The sequence below is a fragment of the Hippopotamus amphibius genome, chromosome 3 (assembly GCF_030028045.1).
Source record: "Hippopotamus amphibius kiboko isolate mHipAmp2 chromosome 3, mHipAmp2.hap2, whole genome shotgun sequence".
NCBI classification, from domain to species: Eukaryota; Metazoa; Chordata; class Mammalia; order Artiodactyla; family Hippopotamidae; genus Hippopotamus; species Hippopotamus amphibius.
In genome coordinates, this window is record NC_080188.1 from 81796497 (window position 1) to 81818042 (window position 21546).

The 21546-nt window shown below is 42.5% G+C and overlaps 1 protein-coding gene across 5 annotated transcripts in view; it reads right to left on the minus strand.

Moving 5' to 3' along the window:
* SH3D19 (SH3 domain containing 19) overlaps positions 1-11558 on the minus strand; it is a 159266-nt gene extending 147708 nt beyond the window's left edge. For 4 of the 5 annotated variants that reach the window (XM_057726012.1, XM_057726009.1, XM_057726013.1 and 1 more), the window contains exon 1: positions 11205-11558. In XM_057726012.1, coding sequence (XP_057581995.1) covers positions 11205-11316 — 112 coding nt within the window. In that variant the 5' untranslated portion in view covers positions 11317-11558. The remainder of the gene's footprint in view (positions 1-11204) is intronic. The other variant, XM_057726011.1, reaches the window with a different exon arrangement.
* Positions 11559-21546: the final 9988 nt, after the last annotated feature.

Here is a 21546-nt window from a genome sequence, read left to right on the forward strand (position 1 = left end):
GGCCCAAAGTCCCATCTGACAGAAGCAGCTGCAGGTGATTCTCAAACTCTCCTTTGCAGGTGGCCAGGTGGGTACCACAAGACCCTACCATCCTCCTCCGGGAGCAGGGACCAGGGATGGGTCTGAAAAGGTAGCTATCTACATGTTGTCATTAGCCTCTGAGAGCAACCAGCAGGCGAACCGTACCCCAAAGGGGCACTCAGTGCAGGCAGGGGCTGGCCAACCTATGTAAGAGCCTCTTTCTTGGGGAGGCTGACTATAAGAAAAATAAGACAGAGCCAATCATCGGTAAACTGAGTCACCAAAATGGTGGTGTCAGTAACATAAGGAATAACAGTCTTCCCAACTTACAAAGAAAGGTTCTCCAGGGTAACTATTTGCCATCAGTTTCCTAGAGCTACTCTTATTTCCAAATGACTTCCGGGGCTACTTCCTGTGTCTTCCAAATCACTGGTGTATCCTTATAATAAGCCTCCCATCAGCTGAGGTGAGCAGAACAGGCCTCTTTCTTTCAACTGAAAAAACATAACTACCACATACATTGCTTTCCAGTTACTTCAATGATAGGTCCTTACATCATTGTTTTGTGGAGTCTTCTTAGGCTATGGATAATAGAGGGACTGAAAAAAATCCATGTATAAAATGCATGGTGGATTCCATTTATTTATTCTCTTTTACTAAAAGGCATCACAACATAAATTACTTACAATGGAGAAACACTACAGTTCTAATTACAAGAAAGCACACTGAAACCACAGAACATCACATTTTTTAATAGGACACTAATCCAGTGAGTCTCACCTCACACAGAACTCCCCAAATCCAGCTCTTCAGCAACTATTCCAAAAGTAATTAATCAGGAAAATCTGAGGGTGGGGTTATAAGTATGCATCTTTTTAAAAATTCCGCAGTTAATTCTGATGTCCAGCCAGCAACAAGAACCCCGGCACTGAGGTAGAGGTAGGTGATTGAAGACCTTGTAACTCAAAGTGTGGTCCAGGGACCAGTAGCAGCAGCATCACCTGGAACTTGTTAGAAATGCAACGTCTCAGGCTCCACCCCCAAACCTACTGAATCAAGATCTGCATCTTTGCAAGATCTCCAGGTGATGTGTAGGCATATTAAAGTTTAAGAAGCACTGTTTCAAGGTCTCATTGGTACAAAAATGTGAGAAATCCCACACCATGTTTTAAAGTTGAATACCTCAAGAAGAAAGGAGAAACAGAAATAGAGCAGCATAAAAGATAAAATGTTTGTGATACTAGGCATTTTGCATTATTAAGCATCTAATTTAGAGTGATATTCAAATACAAGTCTGCACATTTTAAAACTCTAAATACCACTCCTTATTCCACATGAATTTCACTTACAAACCACACCTTCCACTGGCAAGAGTTATACCTCAACTGAGTAACACAAATCTACCTTATAATCTCCAGATAGCTTGTTATCTACACGGAGCTAGTGTGTATTGAGGGGGAGTCCTTGTGAGGAAATAAAGAAGCAAGGGGGGGGGAGTGGTGACAAGACAAGAAAGGATCATGTACATGGGTGGCCCCAGTTTTTTGTGAACATCTCTGTACTAGTTTCAAAGGACTCTTTGGAAATGGCAATATTTATTGCCAGAAAAATGAATTCTCCACACGTTGTGCAAACGTTTTCTTCTGTGCCCCTTGTTCTTGGCCGGCTTTCAGAGGAAAAGCATGTAGCTTTCTTCCAGTATAGCGATTCCTTGATTAATATATCTTCAGAAAACAACGTGCCGGTACACTGAAGGCAGCTGTATCGGAAACAAACTCTGAATCTTAAGCAGCAGCCCTGGCACGTGTTATAGACTCATCAGTGGTGTCACTGTGAATCTGCTTGTATGCATCAGAGGAGGGACAAAATCACCTCCCACCACAGCACCTATCTGTTCCCTGAGAAGTATTCACACCTGGCACTTGGCCAAACAACAAAATCAGGAAACCGTTTTCAGATTCTACAGGTTTTCTTTTCAATACCCTTAAACATGCCCAAGGATGACCATGACCCTCTTCAAGAAATGCACAACACACATGAGAACTTGACGTTTATAAGCATGTTTCCCATAGTAAACTTGTAGAGTAGTTAGAGAATGAATAATTCCCATTCAAAAGATGCAAAAAAGGAGGGGCCTCTAAGTTATTTGTCCAAGGTCACATAATAGTAAAGTACAAAATAGCAACAAGTACCTTGGTATCCTAAGGTAGCCTCATGTTAACAAAAATAGCCTAGTGGTAAGGAGAGGAAAACAAGATCAAGTCAGAATTTTTATCAGTTGGGAATTGCATTCAGCTGCTAGTTATAAAGACCTAAGATAACAGTGGCTTTACTAAGACAGAGTTTATTTTCTCTCAAAGAAAGGAGGAGGCAGGAAATCAAAAGCTCACACGATGACTCTATTACCATTGGGAACTGAGATTCCACCCATTTTTCGGCTCCACCATCCTCAGCACGTGGCTTCCATCCTTCAGATAACCTCATGGCCCAGGATGGCTGCTGTGAGCTACACACCCTTGCTCCTGGTAGGAGGGAGACGGTGATAAGGGCAAAAGGATATTCCATGCCATCGAGTCCCCTTTAAAGAATTTTCCTAGAAACCCCAGTCAACAGCCTTTACTTGCCACTCATCAGCAGGCCGGGTGAAGCAGTCTCATAGGTGGCTGCACGGCCACAGGCAGTAACGTAGGGTTCCACTGACTCAGGAAAACCAGAACGAATACTGGGTAGGCAGCTAGGAGTCTGCACAGAATCCTATTCCGTCACTTTCTAGTTACGTGACCTCGCGTAGGTTATGTACCCCCTCTAGCTTAACACCCCCTCCAGTCTCTCACCTGCAAAGATGAAGGAAATCATCACACCTATCTCATAAGTTTGGTATGAGGACTAAGTGAGAAAAACACTGTAAAACAATCAGACCTGGGACCCACCGCAAAAGAAATAACTCACTATTATTGTTTGACTATCCTAGTCCAGTGCTTTTCCACATTCCTCTCATACTCGATCTTCCTCTCCATTTCCCAAATTGGAAAGGAATTCATATTAGTGCTTTGTACCTGTTGATACCCCTGTGTGAATGAGTTTTAGTCACAGGTCATCTCAGGCTGGATATGCATTTCATGCCTTTCCTTTCTAATGATGAAAGTGTGTGCCAGACATCAGCACACGTGGGATACTCTGGACAGAACTAGGGTGGAGGAATTGAGCTCACGTTCCCCAAAAGGCAGAGTCTAAACACAATCCCAGTGTAGATGTTTGGAGAGCCTGAAGAAACTATGGTGAGGATAAAAAAGAATGGTATCTCCTGTGCACAAGAATTCTAAAAAATGTATGTAGATATTCTACTCCAAGGAGGTGGAGCAGAATGCCTTACTCCCTAAGTGTGGGCTTTGCACAGTGACTTCCTTTACTTTCTACAGCATGGAGCGGAGGCGGGGTAGAGAAACCTGATGAATACTCCCTCAGCTAGGAGATTAAGGTCAATATCAATAGTTATCAATGATGTCAATATTATACCCTGAATACGTGGTTAAAATGGTACTTTACCTCCCAAACACCCAAAATTTCAGTCTAAACATGAGAAAAACATCAGACAAATCCCCAAAGAGTGACATTCTACAAAATATCTGACCAGCACTCCTCAGCACGGTCAAGGCCATCAAGAACAAGAAAAATCTGAGAAACCCTCACAGCCGAGAGGAGCCTGAGGGGACACGTAACGTGGATGGGATCCTGCAAAAACAGGAAGAAATTAGGTAAAAACCAAGGAGATGCTAATAATGGGGGAATCTGCATGTGGGGTAGATGGGAACTCACTGTACTATCTTCACAATTTTTCTGTAAATCTAAAACTATTATAAAAAACAAAGTTTATTTAAAAAGAAAATAAAACAACGGTTTACTGCCTGTACACCCCGCCGTCGCCATGCACCTACCCCCACCCAAAGGCAAGCTCAGAGCCCCTAAAGGTGAGGCCTGCAGCTGCTCAGGGGCAGGAATGGATGTTCAGCCTTCACACAAACAAGGGGGCCAGGCCTCCTTCCTCCCCAGCCTTAACCCTGCTCTACGCTCTGAAGCTACTAGACATATATTTTCATCTCATACTTAATGGATAACATTTTCATCATACCTATGTTCAGCATTATAAATTCCCCCAGAATATACACAGAGAATTATATATTCCCCCAGAACACAGCCCATATCTTCCACTGACACAGTGGAGCATCTTCCCTTTATCAGTGGAGTATCTTCCCTTTATCAGTGGAGTGCCTACCTTGAAAGGCTGGTCCCTGCGGCACAACTTAAGCTAATGTGACTCCCCCTCTCCCGTGAAGCATGTCCTGAGCTTGGCACCTTTGGCTTTCACCTCATCAACATAGCATTTCACAAGGAGCCCAGAAAACCACCCCACTCCAGATCTGACCCCTCACATTGGCAAGCTTCTGTAAACCGAGTCAGAAGTTATTTTCCTTCTCACCCCCTAGAATCATAAAATGTAAAGTTGGAAGCCTTATCCTTTCAATTAATAAGGCAAAAACTAAGGCCCAGAATGATGCTGTAAATTGCTGGAGGATAAAGCTAACTGACCACCATCCAGGCATTCTGAGGATTACACTCCAAGTACCAGAGCTGCCCCCAGGATGTACTATGCCAATGAAGTTATAGAAGCACGGGATGAATAGTGGCAAAGTTAAAAAAAAAAAAAAAAAAGAATGAAGGGATACACCCTGGTTAAAAATAGGATGTAGAGTCATCAACTTACCTTTGATTTGTTGAAATCTCTTTGAACACAAACGCTCATGTCACAAGAATGAACTTTTCATTTGTGATGAGGAGGAAAAGTAAACATCAATGACAAGCCAGTTAAAACAGTTCGTATGGTGCAAGGAATGTCAAATGAAGAACTAGTCTCCGTCTTTGGGGGTCTTGTAAGACTCACGTATTTCAAAAAGATGTATAAACTCCAAAGCAAAGCAACTACATTTGATTAGAAACGGTGAAGATGCAGTTTTATCTCCTTTTTCTCTGCCAACCTGAAACCCCGTAACTATTCCCAAATGGAGAAAAATGTAGACTCAACGAAGTGAGTCTACATTTTAACAATAAAAATACACATAAATAAACGCTAATAACTTTATAGGAGGTATTTACTACATGCCTAGCCATGTTCTAAAGGTATTACATATACTAATTCACGTAATCTTTAAACCCTATGCAATAGGGTTTATTAGTATTCCCACTTTACAAATAAAGACTGGATGCACAGAGAGGTTAGGTAACTTGCACAAGGTCACACAGTAAGATGTCAGCCGAGAAATGAACCAAGACTGCCTGGTTCTCTTATGCTAAACTCCATTTGCTAGTCACCATGGACTACTTTATATTCTTATTTATTTTTTCTAAAGTATATTAGTCTTACCTTCCCTACTGTATTTTCTACACCATTTTGTGTTCATTTTTTGACAGGATAACTAGACAGGTCTTCTAAAAGAATTAGGTGACTGCACGATTTCTAAACAACATGTACATACATCCATAGTTTCTGTGGGACTTAAAATAACCTCCTCAAAATAAATTAGACAACTTTGGAATTCTAATAACAAAAACTATAAGATGGTGGCCCAGAAGCATTAATGCAGTTTTCAAAACTATACAACTTCTTAGAGGCACAAACTCTGGGCCTGGCATGATATATGAATCAAATCAAAGAAACAATAGTTTATGACTTGAAACATGCAATAGAGGTAACTGAGGTGCAGCTATACCTGGCTGTGTTCTTTTAGATTAAGTCTTTTAACACTTCTGAGTCTCAATTTACTCATTTTTAAAATGGGAATAATAAAAATGTACCCTCTTCCCTCTCAGGTTGTTGAAACAATCAAGTTCCATTAGGCTGTGAAAGCCCCTCCAAAGCAGAAAAGCACCAGGTAAATGCAATAAAGTATTTCTAAACTATAACAAGCAACATGCAGGTATAAACGTATAGAGCATTAAAATCAATCGACTTTTATTAGCAGCCAGTGGAATAGCTTGGAAAAACATGGATTTTCAGGTCAAACAGACCTGGATTCACGTCCCCATCCTGCCATTTACTAGCTGAGGGATCTTGGGCAAGTCACTTAAATATTTCTGAGCTTCAATCTTTTTTTTTTTTTAATTTATTTATTTAAAAATTTTTTTTTTTTGGCTGCGCCAAGTCTTAGTTGTGGCATGTGGGATCTTCGTTGCAGCATGTTTAGTTGTGGCATGCAGGCCTCTTAGTTGAGGTATACACGTGGGATCTAGTTTCCTGACCAGAGATCGAACCCGGTCCCCCTGCATTGGGAGCGTAGAGTCTTACCCACTTCAGCTATAAAATGGAGAAAATAATACCTCCCTCACAGGGGCTAATGTAAAAAGCACCTGGTTCATAGAGAACACAAACAATTTTATTCTGTGATCTCATACTGACAATATTAGTTACTTTACTCAAAACACATTGGAGAAGTTATATCTGTTCTTCCAGTGTTTACCATAAACACATCAACATACACAAAGAGTAAATTTATTTATTATTTATTAAACCCTATTTAATACCTACCATGCCTTCCTGATTAGGGAGGACCTAGAATTTTGTATTCCCTGCCCTCTGGAGAAACAACAAAAAAATACTATAGGTCGGTCAGAGGTTCTCAGACCCATTTGAGAGTCTGATGAAAGCTATGGCACCTCTCCCCAAAGAACGGTACAAAACTCTACAATACAGAGACAATACAGAAGACACAGGAGAATATCTTCATGACCTTGGGGTAGGGAAAGCATTCTTAACCAAGGGGGACAGTGAGGAGAGGAGGGACACTAACTATAAAGAAAAAGATTCATAAGTACACCTACGTTAAAGTGACGAATTTCCACATCAAAAGAAACCATAAACAAACATTTTTAAAATAAACCACTGGGTGGAAACAGATTTCGTAACACATGCAGCCAACAGAAGTTGAGATTCCTTGGCAAGTAAAGAACTCCAACAAATCAATAAAAAATGATAAGCAAAAAGTGTAATATATGAATACAAAGTAAAGAAACTACAGCTGCACTTAACAATATGGATAAATTTTACAAACCTAATATGGAGTGAAAAAAGAATGACACTAAAGAATATAGGACCACCCATATGAAGTCATAAAATAACTAAATAAATAATACTTAGTAAGGTAAAACTAAATAATATTGACTGAGAGATATACCATGTTCTTGGATTGGAAAAATCAACATTGTGAAAATGACTATACTACCCAAAGCAATTTAAAGATTCAATGCAATCCCTATCAAATTACCAATGGCATTTTTTACAGAACTAGAACAAAAAATCCTAAAATTTGTATGGAGACACAAAAGACCCTGAATAGCCAAAGCAATCTTGAGGGAAAAAAACTGAGCTGGAGGAATCAGACTCCCTGACTTCAGACTATACTACAAAGCTAAGTAATCAAGACAATATGGTACTGGCACAAAAACAGAAATATGGATTAATGGAGCAAGATAGAAAGCCCAGAGAGAAACTATGGTCAACTAATCTATGACAAAGGAGCCAAGGATATACAGTGAAGAAAAGACAGCCTCTTCAATAAGTGGTGCTGGGAAAACTGGACAGCTACATGTAAAAGAATGAAATTAGAACACTCCCTAACACCATACACAAAAATAAACTCCAAATGGATTAAAGACCTGAATGTAAGGCCAGATTCCATAAAACTCCTAGAGGAAAACATAGCAAGAACAAGATCTTTTTTGATCTACCTCCTCAAGTAATGGAAATAAAAACAAAAATAAACAGGTGGGACCTAATGAAACAAAAGCTTTTGCACAGCAAAGGAAACTATAAACAAGACGAAAAGACAACCCTCAGAATGGGAGAAAATACCTGCAAATGAATCAACAGACAAAGGATTAATCTCCAAAATATATAAACAGTTCATGCAGCTCAATATCAAAAAAAACAAACAACCCAATCAAAAAAATGGACAGAAGACCTAAATAGGCATTTCTCCAAAGAAGACATACAAATGGCCAAGAGCATATGAAAAGCTGCTCAATATCACTGTTAGAGAAACGCAAATCAAAATACAATGAAGTAACACCTCGCACCGGTTAGAATGGGCATCATCAGAAAATCTACAAACAACAAATACTGGAGGGTGTGGAGAAAAGGGAACCCTCTTGCATTGTTGGTGGGAATGTAAATTGATACAGAAACTATGGAAAACAGTATGGAGGTTCCTTGAAAAACTAAAAATAGAGTTACCATATGACCCAGCAATCCCACTACTGGGCATATACTCTGAGAAAACCATAATTCAAAAAGACATGCACTGCAGTTCACTGCAGCACTATTTACAATAGCCAGGTCATGGAAGCAACATAAATGTCTATCAACAGATGAATGGATAAAGAAGATGTCATACATATATACAATGGAATATTACTCAGCCATAAAAAGGAACGAAATTGGGACATCTGTAGAGACATGGATGGACACAGAGACTGTCATACAGAGTGAAGTGAGTCAGAAAAACAAATATCGTATATTAACACATATATGCGGAACATAGAAAAATGGTACAAGTCAACTGGTTTGCAAGGCAGAAATAGAGACCCCGATGTAGAGAACAAGCATATGGACACCAAAGGGGTAAAGTGGGGGGATGGGGGGGTGGGGGTGATGAATTGGGAGATTGGGATTGCCATATATGAATTATTAAGAAAAAAAATCAACTTGTACACTAAATATATGTAGTTTATTGCATGTCAATTATACCTCAATAAAAGTCCTTTAAAAAATAATATTGACTAAGCATGCACATGTATGTGCATATGTGTACAGGTAAAACTGCACAGAAAAGCAAGGAAAAAAAAATGGTTCCCTCTAGGGGAAGGAAGAGGCTTGCTTCCTTCCTGACTGGAAAAGAGCAGAGTTTGCTTGGGGGAAATGATAACATTCTATGATAACATTCTATTTCTCAACTTGGGCACAAGTTACAAGAGTTTTACTTTATGATTTACAAGTTTTATATATTCTGAATATACAAAAATAAAATAAAATATACAAAATAAACAAACAAAACGCATTTCCACAGCCACACCTAAATATAGGAGCGAAGAGAAGGAGTGAAGAGAAGGAGTTCACAGCCTCCCTCAAGTCCGTAAACCCTAAGTTTATGGTGTCAAGCTCTATGAGATCAAAGAAAAATGGAAAATCTTTAGATTGTGAGGTGGTGGAGCAAGGTGGGAGCGGATGAAAAGAGGAAAGAGGAAAGATTAGAAGGATGTTAAAAAGAAGAAACATGAAGCCTCTGGGTCAGCTCCTACTCTCTTACTTGGCGAGAGAACATCCCGCACAAACATAACTAACAAATGCCCAAGCTTGGTAAGGAATGCGATGGAGTCTGAAGAACACACGGGAACTAACGAGGGGAAAGAGGAGCAAAGCTTGCAAAGAAATGTAAACTATTAAATGATGGGTCTCAAAACAAAGAAGCCCGATAATTGCCAGTTTCAGTTTAACCCTCTGCCTACTCCATCATATCTCTGCCCCCCACCCCTTCAGGGGGACAGGGTATACTAACTGGTTAGAACCTGCAAACGCCAATTTCTGAGTGAAAAAGTATACTATCTCACTTCTCAGCAAAATGTTATCACGGAACTTAGAAAAGCTTCTGGTAGCCTTGGGAAATTAAGGAACTGAGAAAAACAAGTTACAAAATGCCATTTCCACCAGCCTTGGAATACATACACATATTGCAACTAAATGATAAACATCTCTCTGGATCCTATCTAGTCTGACCTAGGGTACCGCTCTTCACAGTAGGTGCAGCTTTTTTGCTGAAGGTTAAGAGGAGTCCCAAGTATGTTTAAATCAGTAAATCAGCGGAGGAACATCTTTGTAAACTCTTTTCATTGTATTCTTGCAAGAATTATTTACTCACATCCACCAGGTACCCATTATTTCATTAGGTCTGGGTTTATACTGAACAAAACCATCAATTATCTTCGAGACGGACGGTGGTCGTGTGGTTAGTCAAACGCCTTATTTTGATGGAATGAGTAATGGGCAAAAGGAATTACTGTTAAGGCTCCAAGATCTTACCAAGAGCATCCAATTGACTAGTTCTTCATGTTCCACTCAAACTCTTTCCTTTCATCCCATTTTCTAACCTCCATTTGTTCCCCCACAGACCCATTATCTTCTTCTAATGCTTCAACTTTCTCTTAGGTTAAGCGTGCCACACAGAAAAGCTCCTCTATGGCTGGGTGGAATGTCCACTCTATTCCACTTTCTAAAAGGGCGTTAATGAATGTTCACATCGGAATCTTTCTCACAGCCTATCTCCCTCTTGTTGTCACCTCCCTAGGTTTGTTTTCAGATAACTGGCTTATCCAGTTGGAACCGAAGACCAAAGAATCTCCTCTCTATTATGTTGAAGTGAAAAGCTGCCCCGCGAAGAGGTAAGGGGTGTGGATTTACACGTCTTCACTCTTCCACTTATTTGCCGAACTGTTGATCCGGGCCGCCTTTGTGCACCCCCAAAACGCAAGTTATAGGCCCAGAAATGATTCTCAGTCCAAACGAGTCGCCTTTTGGAATGCTATATTCTGGACTAGGGGGTGGGGAATGGGGGTCATCAAGTAACTCTAAAGCAAGTCCTATGGAAAACAGGTGAACTCGGGCGGCTGGGGGGTTGGGAGAACAGTCACAGGTCCGAAGTTCAAGAGGCACCGAAACCCAACTGGACTATTAGCGCGTGGTTCGACCCGGTTGCGACAGCGCAAGCAAACCTATCGGGAGGGGGCATTCTCCAGCGGTCTCTGACTCATCCAGAGATAAGCAAGCACCCGGGCCACAAGTTCCAAGCCAGCAGCTCCTGGATTTAGTTTGCACGGAAAATCTGTAGTTTCGGCTCCAGGGCCACCGGCAGGTAGAGACAGATTTGAATTTCCTCGGGCCCGGCCCCAAGTGAGGATGGAGATGGAAAAGCCACTGTCCCTCCGGCTCGCCTCCGAGAGCGAAAGGGGCCGGTGCCCTCCCGGCGGGCAAGGGAGCCGCCAGCGTCCGGGGCAGGACCTGCGCGGCGCCGGGACGCCCAGCCCCGGGTCCCCGGCCCCCCATCCCCCGGTCGCCCCGCGCGCTGCCCGCGCCCCCTCACCTGCGGCCGAGTGGCCCGAGAGCGCACGGCCCCGGGCGCGGCGCGGGCCCCCGAGCTCGCGGCGCTCGCGCAGCTCTTCGTCCTCGTCCTCCCGCCGCCGGCCCTCAGCCATGGGCGAGCCGCGGGCCCCGCGCGCCGACCGCCAGCACCGGGCGTCCAGCGCCAGCAGCCTCCGGGCCTGGGAGGCGGCCCCGGGAGGAGGAGGCGGCGGCGGCGGAAGCGGCCACCTCCGCGGCTCCACCTGCAGCCCGGAGGGGAGCGGCCGGGCGCGGGCCGGGCAGGTTTCCCCGCCTCCTCGCGCGCCCCGGCGGCGCCTTCTCCCGGCTCCGGCTCTCGCACCCGCTTCCCCCTTCCTCTCTCCCCGCCCCGCGGAGCTGGAGCCGGGAGCGGGCGGGCGGGCGGGCTCTGGCCGGGCCTCGCCTCCTCGGGGAGGGCTTCCCGGCCGCAGAGGCCGCCCCGCCGCCGCACACGCCGCAGCCACCCGCTCCACCAAAACAAACGTGCACAAAATAAATAAACGGGATGGGAAGGGGGGAGAGAGGAGGCGGCCTGGCCTCTTCCTGCCCTTTCACAATATTCCGGTGTTAACAGGAAACCTATTTGTTTGACACTGAAACAAAAGGAGGAGGAGGAACCTGCCTGCAGCCGGACTTGGAGAGATGGGGCAGCGGGAGTATCTGAACTTGGCAACAAACTTGGCTTGGAGTTTGGTGGCGTCTCTGCGTGGCACGCTTTTTTCTTTCCACTCTTTTCACCCTTTTAAATCGAGGCTTTGGGCAGAGCACAGAGAAGCCGCATTGTATGATACTGTATGGTAGATGCATGTCATTACAGGTCAGTCCAGTCCCGTAGAATGTACAACAGGGAGTGTGAACCCTAACGTAAACTATAGACTTGGGGTGATGATGAGCTGTCAGTGTAACTTCAGTTGTAACAAACGTACCACTCTGGGTGGTGGTGGGGGGGGGGGTGTTAATAATGGGGGCGGCTGTGCGTGTTTGGGGACGGGGATAGGGAAAATCTCAATCTTCAGCTCAGTTTTGCTGTGAACCGGAAACTGCTCCAAAATATAAAGTCTAATTAAAAAAAATTTTTTTTAATGGAGACTCGCTGTATTCTAGTTAATTTAGGATTAGGAAATTGCCACAATCCCTAGAAGAAGATGTATTTAAGAGCGCAATACCTGATTATTTGCAGAGAGGCAATTTGGTGAAGGGACAGAGCAGTGGCTCTGGAGTCAGAAACTGTCAATTGAAGCACTTCACTAAAGGTGAAAAGAACGGAGTAGAAAGGTTACTGTGTATATCTGTATAGTACGCATCGCAGGTTCATACTTGCATGTACACACTCCCACACAGAGGGGCAGATTCCGAAATCTCAAAAAAAGATATCCAAGCAGCAGGAAGAGACATTGCCTGGACATGCCTGCGTAGGACACTCCAGGGTTGGAATGAACAGGCCTTTATCTTCAGCCTCTTGCTCTATTTTTGAAAGTTCTGAGGACTCCTGATGTTCTACTTGTGAGAAAAAGAGAGTGAGAAAGGGGTCACTGAAAATAGAATCGCCCACCATCCTTGAGCCCGCTTTGCCTTTTTAATAGTGGTTGTTGCTGCCAGAAAAAGATCTTTCTGCTTTTAGGCAGGTAAGAACCACAATTGATTATGTGAAATTGAGGTCAAATTCACAAGTGAAACTTTATTACTGCGTAAGCAGTTAAGTAAGTAGACACATGGACAACTTGAAGTTAAACTAGAAAGAAAAAAAGGTTCTAGACCTCAGGGTTGTTTTCAGTGTTTGGTCAGTTTGAGTGGAAGCATGTTTGACAGTTACCTTACTTAGAAGATGAGAAGTCATTTGGAAGCCCCTGTGCTGACTACAGCACAACTTCACAAAGTTGTTGGGGTCAGTCTCTGCGATTCAGATTCTTAGTTTGAAAAGGGATGAAAGTGTTCTGGATGTCCCATCCAATCAGAGCTTTAGGGACACCAGCCCTTTTTTAGAAGTGTAGGCTCAAACCCACTTTCCATTCAACAAACATTTATGTAACTATTGTATGACAAATATTGCACCAAGTGCTGAAGGAGATTCAAGAGAAGGAAAGAAATATTTACTTTGGGGCCCTGTGGTAGGTGCTTTTCGCATATGGTAGGTGTTTCCTCATTTTCAATGAACAAAACATATTTCCTGTCCTCCAGTGACAGAGGAGGATCGATCCAGTTTACCACAAAACAAGGCAAAATTTGGTAAATTCTATAATAAAGATATAACCTTAGACAAGAGTGCCAAGATAATTCAATAAAGAATTGTCTTTGCAAAAGAAAGAATCTGAACCGCTACTGTATACCATGTAAAAAAATTAACTCGAAATGGATCATAGATCTAAATGTAAGAGTTAGAATTATAAAGCTCTTCGAAGAAAATTTCAAAGTAAATTAAATTTAAAAGGTTTAATCCTTAAATAGGATTAAACTATTGTGACTTTTTGTTAGGCAATGGTTTCTTAGTGTCGCTTATACCAAAACGTGTAAGCGATGAAAGAAAAAATAAATTGGGCCTTGCAGAAATTAAAAACTTTTGTGCTTCACAGGGCATCATCAAGAAAGTAAAAAGAGAACTCTCAGAATGTGAGAAAACCTTTGTAAATCATATATCTGGTAAGGGACTTGTATTCTGAATATACAAAGAACTTAAAACTCAAAAAAAAAAAAAATTAGCGCAATTTTTAAAAGGACATTCTCCAAAGAAGATATACAAATGGCCAATATGAACATGAAAAGATGTTCAACCTCATTAGTCATTAGGAACAAATAGGTTAAAACCTCAGTGAGATACCACTTAACACATACCAGGATGACTAAGATAAAAAAGATAGTGTTAGAAGGATATGGAGAAATTTCAACCTCATACATGACTGGTGGGAATGTAAAATGGCACAGACACTCTGGGAAACAGTTTGGCAGTTTCCCAAACTCAGAAAGTTAAATGTAGAGTTACCCTATAATGCAGCAATTCTAATCATAGGTATATACTCAGGAGAAATGAAAACGTGCATTCAAAAACATGTACCTGGGGCTTCCCTGGTGGTGCAGTGGTTGAGAATCCACCTGCCAATGCAGGGGACACGGGTTCGATCCCTGGGCCGGGAAGATCCCACATGTGGCAGAACAACTAAGCCCATGTGCTACAACTACTGAGCCTGCGCTCTAGAGCCTGCGAGCCGCAACTGTTGAGTCCATGTGCTACAACTACTGAAGCCCGCGTGCCTAGAGCCTGTGCTCTGCAACAGGAGAAGCCACTGCAATGAGAAGCCTGCACACTGCATGGAAGAATAGCCCCCTCTCGCCACAACTAGAGAAAGCCTGTGCACAGCAATGAAGACCCAACGCAGCCAATAAATAAATAAATAAATTGAAACGAAACAAAGCAAAACAAAACTTGTACCTGAATGCTCACAGTGGCATTATTTCTAATAGGCAAAGAGTAGATATAACCAAATACTCATCAATTGGTGAATGGATAATCTAAATGTGGCATATCCTTACAATGGAATATTATTTAGCCATAGCAAGGAAGTACCAATATATGCTACAACATCGATGAAGCTTGAAAATGTTACACTAAGTTTAAAAAACCAGAGACTATGCTATGATGTATGGTCCTATTTATATGAAATGTCCAGAATAGGTTAATCCATGAAGACAGGAAGTGACCTAGGGGTTGCCAGGGGCAGAGGAGGTTGGGGAATCACAGTTAATAGGTATAATATTTCTCTTCAAGGTGTTGAAAATATTATAAAATGAGATAGTGGCGATGGTTGCACAACTCTGAATATACTAAAGGATGAATTTTATGGTATGTAATTATATTCCAATAAAGCTGTTATTTTTTAAGGAGGGTATAATCCACTCATCATGAAAGCAAGAAAACAAGGACCAGGAAGAGGACTGCACTCTGAAATCATCTATTGAACTAGAGAAACCAGACAGGAGTTACAGGCAACAACAGCTTAATCCCCTGAAAGAAAAGGAAAGGTGTGGTCAACTGGCAACTAACTAAAAATGTCAAAACACCCCACCCACCCCAGTGACACAGCAAGAGCCAAACCCATAGAAGGAAAATATTAATAAAAATCTACAGCTAAGAGTAGAACAAGATGTGTCCTCAAAGCTTAAAGGTATTTAGAAAAAATTTTGTAAGAGATGTTGAAAAATAGCCCCAATTATAAAGGAAAATGTTCTTTGCTTCTCACTTTGGATATACAGCCTGAAACAAAATGGAGTGAGAATAGAACACTACAAAAAATAAGAATATACTATATAAATACATACGTAGTACTAATGCTTGGCAAATAGAAGGCACAGTAAATATTTGTTTAATGACGGAGTAAATATATGAGGGTGAGTCAAAAATTATCTGGCTGTAGAATTTATTTTAATTAACTTTTAGAAAAGAAATATACATCATTTTCCAACATAATCTCCTTGTTTTTCAGCACACTTTGTCCATCTGTCAAAAAGCTTTCATATTCCTTCATTAAAAAATGTTTTAGGCTGAGCCAGGAGCCACAAATGCACCACCATCTTCATTTCTTCATCAGAAGTGAATCTTCATCCTCGTAGGGCTGCTTTCAGGGAACCAAACAGGTGAAAGTCTGATGGAGCAAGATGAGGACTATAGGGAGGATGCTTTAACACCTCAAAATGAAGTTTTTGCAAAGTGTCAACAGTGTGAGCAGAAGTGTATGGACCACACCCTCAGACCACAAAAAATGAATCACTGCACGCCGCTCTTCTTTTGTGGAAATCACAAGTGGGGCATTCATTTTTGCTTGTACCACAGTTACAAATGAACTGATATAACACATTCACACATGCACAGCAGTGACTGGGGAGACAGTGATAGACAGGAAAGTGCTGATAAGACAGTGGGGCCAACAGAAGTTTTAATATAACTGGAGTGCAGATAATTTTTGACTCACCTTCATAATTCCTTTTCTCCCCTTTTTTCCCTGCTGAATCATCAGAAGACTTGAGTCTCAAGTCCTTTAACTTAAATTTAAAAAAAGTATCTGAAAAGACTTAAGCAGGATCCCAGGAGACAGAAAAATATAAGAATACTTAAAAAAAATAAAAATAAAAAAATAAGTATCGGGAATTAAAAATTCACAGCTGAAAACCTCAAAAAAGAAAAAGCAAGGATTGGCAGGGGTATATAATTGATTTTAAAAGTATAATATCTTCGTACTTTGTTTCTCAAAATATCTGAACCAAATATGACAGAATTTTAAGATTTGTTAAAGTAGGATGGTGAGTTTGTGAGTGTTTATTATGTTATATTATTCTCCATATTGTCGGTGTACTTTTAAATTTTCATTAATTTTTAGGAAACTAAAGCTGGTTCTATGAAAAGATAAACAAAATTGATAAACCATTAGCCAGACATCAAGAAAAACAGGGAGAGGACTCAAATCAATAAAACCAGAAATGAAAAAAAGAGAAGTTACAACCGACACCACAGAAATACAAAGGACCATAGGAGACTACTATGAGCAACTACATGTCAACAAAATGGACAACCTAAAAGAAATGGACAAATTGTTAGAAAGGTACAACCTCCTAAGGCTGAACCAGGAAGGAATAGAAAACATGAACAGACCAATTACAAGTACTGAATCTGAATCTGTTTTAAAAAACTCCCAACAAACAAAAGTTCAGGACCATGTGGCTTCACCGGTGAATTCTACCAAACATTTAGACAAGAGTTAACACCTATCTTTCTGAAACTATTCCAAAACCTTGCAGAGGAAGGAATACTTCTGAACTCATTCTATGAGGCCACCATCACCCTGATACTAAAACCAGAGAAAGAGATCACAAAAAAAGAAATTTATGGGCCAGTATCACTGACAAACATAGATGCAAAAATCCTTAACAAAATACTAGCAAACTGAGTCCAACAGTACTTTAAAACAGCGGTCCCCAAACTTTTTGACACGAGGGACCAGTTTCGTGGAAGACAATTTTTCCATGGACGGGGGGTGGGGGCTGGTTTCGGGATGATTCAAGCACATTACATTTATTGTGCACTTTATTTCTATTATTATTACATCATAATATATGATGAAATAATTATACAAGTCACCATAATGCAGAATCAGTGGGAGCCCTGAGCCTGTTTTCCTGCAACTAGGTGGTCCGATCTGGGGGTGATGGGAGACGGTGACACCTGAAGTGTGTTGCTTATGTCCAGTCTACTCTGCAATCTCATTTTGGTTGCTATCATTGCAGAAAACCCTGCTTCACAAAGATAGGATGTTGGAAGTGGAAGCAGGCTTTTCAGTGCTTTGATGGCAATCTCAGGGTATTCCTCCTTGACTTTAATCCAGAACGTATGGCGATTTGAAGTTGTCTCAAACATACTTTTAAGGCCACCATCATTTGTGATCTCAAGCAGCTGATCCTCTTCTAGCACAGAAAGTCGATTCACCTGGCTTATTTACAAATGGATCGTGGATCCATTCCTTCCTAGTTTGGGTGTCTTTTGTGGTTGGGAAGTAATGCTCAAACTCTCGAAAGCTGAAATAGGTGATCATGCACCAGCTGGGAGAAAGAAATCCCTGACTCAGTATCTTTCAAAACCTCTGCTAATGTTTGAAACATGTCAAAAATCCCAATGTTCTCTCATCGCCCCCATAATTCCAGTTTGGCTTTGAATGCAGCCACTTTATCTGTCACCTTGAACACAGTTGTCGTTCTCCCCTGAAGTGACAGATGGAGTTCGTCGAGCAGGCTGAATATGTCACACAAGTAAGCAAGTTTTGCGAACCATTCATTCTGTGTCGCTGAAGTGTGCTGCTAGTGGTGACTGCTTTTCTAAAAGAACTCTCTGGAGCGGCTCACGTAACTCAGAAACTCTGGCCAGTGATCTACCTTTAGAAAGCCATCTCACTTCTGTGTATAAGAAAAGACATGTGTGCCCTGCGTCCATCTCCTCGCAGAGCTGCGTGAACAGACGTGAGTTAAGGACATGTATTTTAATGTGGTTGATAATTTAATCACATCCTTGCAAAACGTTGCTAAATTCAGGTGACATGTTTCAGCTAGCCAACATTTCTCTATGGATGACACAGTGCGTAGACTCTCGTTCAGAAGTGATCTTTTTGACCCAAGTAGTGAAACAAGAAAGCGGTCCAGTCATGGCAGCTGCTTGGTCCATGTATATATTGACACAAAATGACCAATTCAGTTTTCCTGATATGTAATTATTCAAAGGCTTGAATAGTTGTGCAGCTGTAGTGTTTGTTGGCAACAAAAGTGCACATAACATATCCTCATGCACATCCTCCTGAAAAATATATCCCACAAAAACAAGCATCGTTGCCTTGTTGTTGACACTGGTAGACTTGTCAACCTGGATTATGTACCACGATGACTCATTAATCCTCTCTAACAATTGTCCTTCAATATCCTCTGCTATTTCATCAATTCATCTAGTTATGGTGCTAGCTGAAAGAGGAACAATGTGTCACCTTTTGAACTGCAGCCTCTCCTAAAAGTTCATGACAAATGTCCTTAGCAGCAGGCAGGATCAACTCTTCACCAATAGTAAAGGGCTTCTCAGCTTTAGCAAAATGGTTAGCCACTAAGAATGATGCTCTTGGTGCAGACACATTTGATGAAGTGGTGGCCTTCAACAATTGCTTCTGTTCTCTGTGTTCATGTTTCTTTCTTTTGAAAAGCTCCAAAGGCTTGTCTTTTAATGCAGGGTGCTTGGTCTCCATGTGGCGAAGCAGTTTTGAAGTTTTCATGGCCTCGTTGGATAGCCAGTCACCACATATTATAAAAAGCGGACTTGGAGAATACAAATCACCTGCTGCAAGGAACCTGTAATTTAAGTAGGATTCTTGGTATTTTCTTTTAAATGCAGCTTTCTTTTTGTTGGCAGTCTTAGAGTCTTCTGCAGTCTCATCACTGGGTCTTTCACCCTTTGCAAAGAAGCTCCTCAGCAGCGTTTGTTTTTTACTCATTTCAGCTAGGGTTAGCTTGCAGACTTACCAAAGCTGTGGCCGAGACAAGCGCGCAGTGCAGGAAAGAGGCGAGGACAGAAGCGGTAAATAAAATAATGGGCGGGCCAAGCACAGACTAAAATAAGTTTCGGATTCTGGCTGAGAGACTGGCACCAGATGCAGCTTCATTGCCACTTGTCACTCACTGATAGGGTTTTGAGATGAATCTGCAAGCAATTGATTTATGACGGTCTCTGTGCAGTCAGACCTCTCTGCTAATGATCATCTGTATTTGCAGCCGCCTCCCAGTGCTGGCATCACCGCCTCGGCTCCACATCAGGTCATCAGGCATTAGACGCTCATAAGGAGCGCACGACCTAGACCCTCACATGCGCGGTTCACAGTAGGGGTTGCGCTTCTATGAGAATCTAATGCCGCCGCTGATCTGACAGGAGGTGGAGCTCAGGTGGGGAGCAGCTGTAAGTACAGATGAAGCTTCACTCACTTGCCCGCTGCTCACTTCCTGCTGTGCAGCCCAGTTCCTAACAGGCCACAGACCGCTACCGGTCTGTGGCCCGGGGTTTGAGGACCCCTGCTTTAAAAGGATCATACACCATTATCAAGTGGGATTGATAAAAAAATCCCCAAAATCCAGGGACGCCAGGATTTTTCAATATCTGCCGATCAATCAATGCGGTACATCACATTAACACATTGAAGAGTAAAAGCCATATGATCATGGTAAATAGATAAAGAAAAAGCTTTTGATAAAATTCAACATCCATTTATGATAAAAACTCTCCAAAAAGTGGGCATAGAGGGAAACTACCTCAACGTAATAAAGACCATATACCTGTACACTTTATAAGGTGAATTTGCATCTCCTCTGACAAGAGGTGGTTCCCCACCCCATGAAGCTGGGCTGGCTTTGGGATTTGCTTTGGCCCATAGAATATGACAGAGGTGACAGTATATGACTCTTAAGTGTAAATCACAAGAGGCCTTGCTTGCTTCTTTCATCTTGTTCTCTTGGAAGCCTTCCACCACCATGTGCACAAGCCACGGTGGACCCACCAGGGAATGAGACAGGCTATGAAGGAAAGACCAGTTGTCCCAGCCGAGGCCACCTAGACCAGCCCACAGCCAGCCAATCCCCCAGCGCGTGAAAGGACCCAGTCAAGATCGGCAGAGCTGCTGACCAGCAGCGGACCGCAGGCACATAAGTGACCCAGCTAAGACCAAAACTGCTGTCAGCCGGCCTCTGAACTCATAAGTGGTAAGAAATGCTTCATGTTTTATGTCCCTGAGGTTTTTGTGGTTGGTTGTTACAGAGCATGAGCTGGCTTTGGGACACCCCAGGAATCAGCTGCTGAAAAAGAGAGTTAGAGGCGTGGAACGTTTATTAGAGCGTCACACCTGTGAAAGGAACAGAGAGACAGAAATATTGGTCAAGGGGAACGGTCGTACCACGATGCACACCTGACAAAGCCTCTGCGAGTCCAGCGGTGTAAGTGGCTGGGCCCTTGGGTCACCCCCTTGTTCAGGCATTGGCACAGGCTGCTTGAAAGCAGGCAGACACTTAACTGTTGGCTTCCCACGTTCTTCGTACCTTGGCAGCAAGAGCCTTTTTTTTTCTTTTTCCTGGCTGTATTGGGTCTTCGTTGCCGCGCAAGGGCTTTCTCTAGTTTGTTGTGATGCGCGGCCTTCTCACTGTGGTGGCTTCTCTTGTTGTGGACCATGGGCTCTAGGCCCCCAGGTTTCAGTAGTTGTGGCCCTTGGACTTCAGAGTGCAGACTCCGTAGTTGTGGGGCATGGGCTTAGTTGCTCCACGGCATGTTGGATCTTCCTTTACCAGAGATCAAACCCGTGTCCCCTGCGTTGGCAGGTGGGTTCTCAATCACTGCATCACCAGGGAAGTCCCACGAGAGCTTTCTTGAGGGGAAGGAGACTGTCAGCCACAGCCTAGTCCTTGTACCATGCACATCTACTTCAGTGCACCCGTCCAGCTCAGGTCATCCTTCATCACTACAGTTGGTCTTGAGCCTCCACTGATACTCGCAGCCTCCCTTCTCCATCATCCATTCTAAATTTTTCCGGCCCTCAACTACCACTTCTGCTGGTCTTGGTAGCTTACCTGGTGGTATGACTCAAAGTTTCATTATTGAGGTATCTTCACCTCTGTTAATCATATCCTTCTCGGCCTGGGGTTGCTTCACTTGTCTGTTCACAGTTAACAATTGATCAAAGGAGAATCAGGAACCAAGGAGCACCCAACTGGGTCATCTGAGTTCCACACATATGCCTCCAGTTCCCCTTGTGGGAAATCAGCCTTATCTC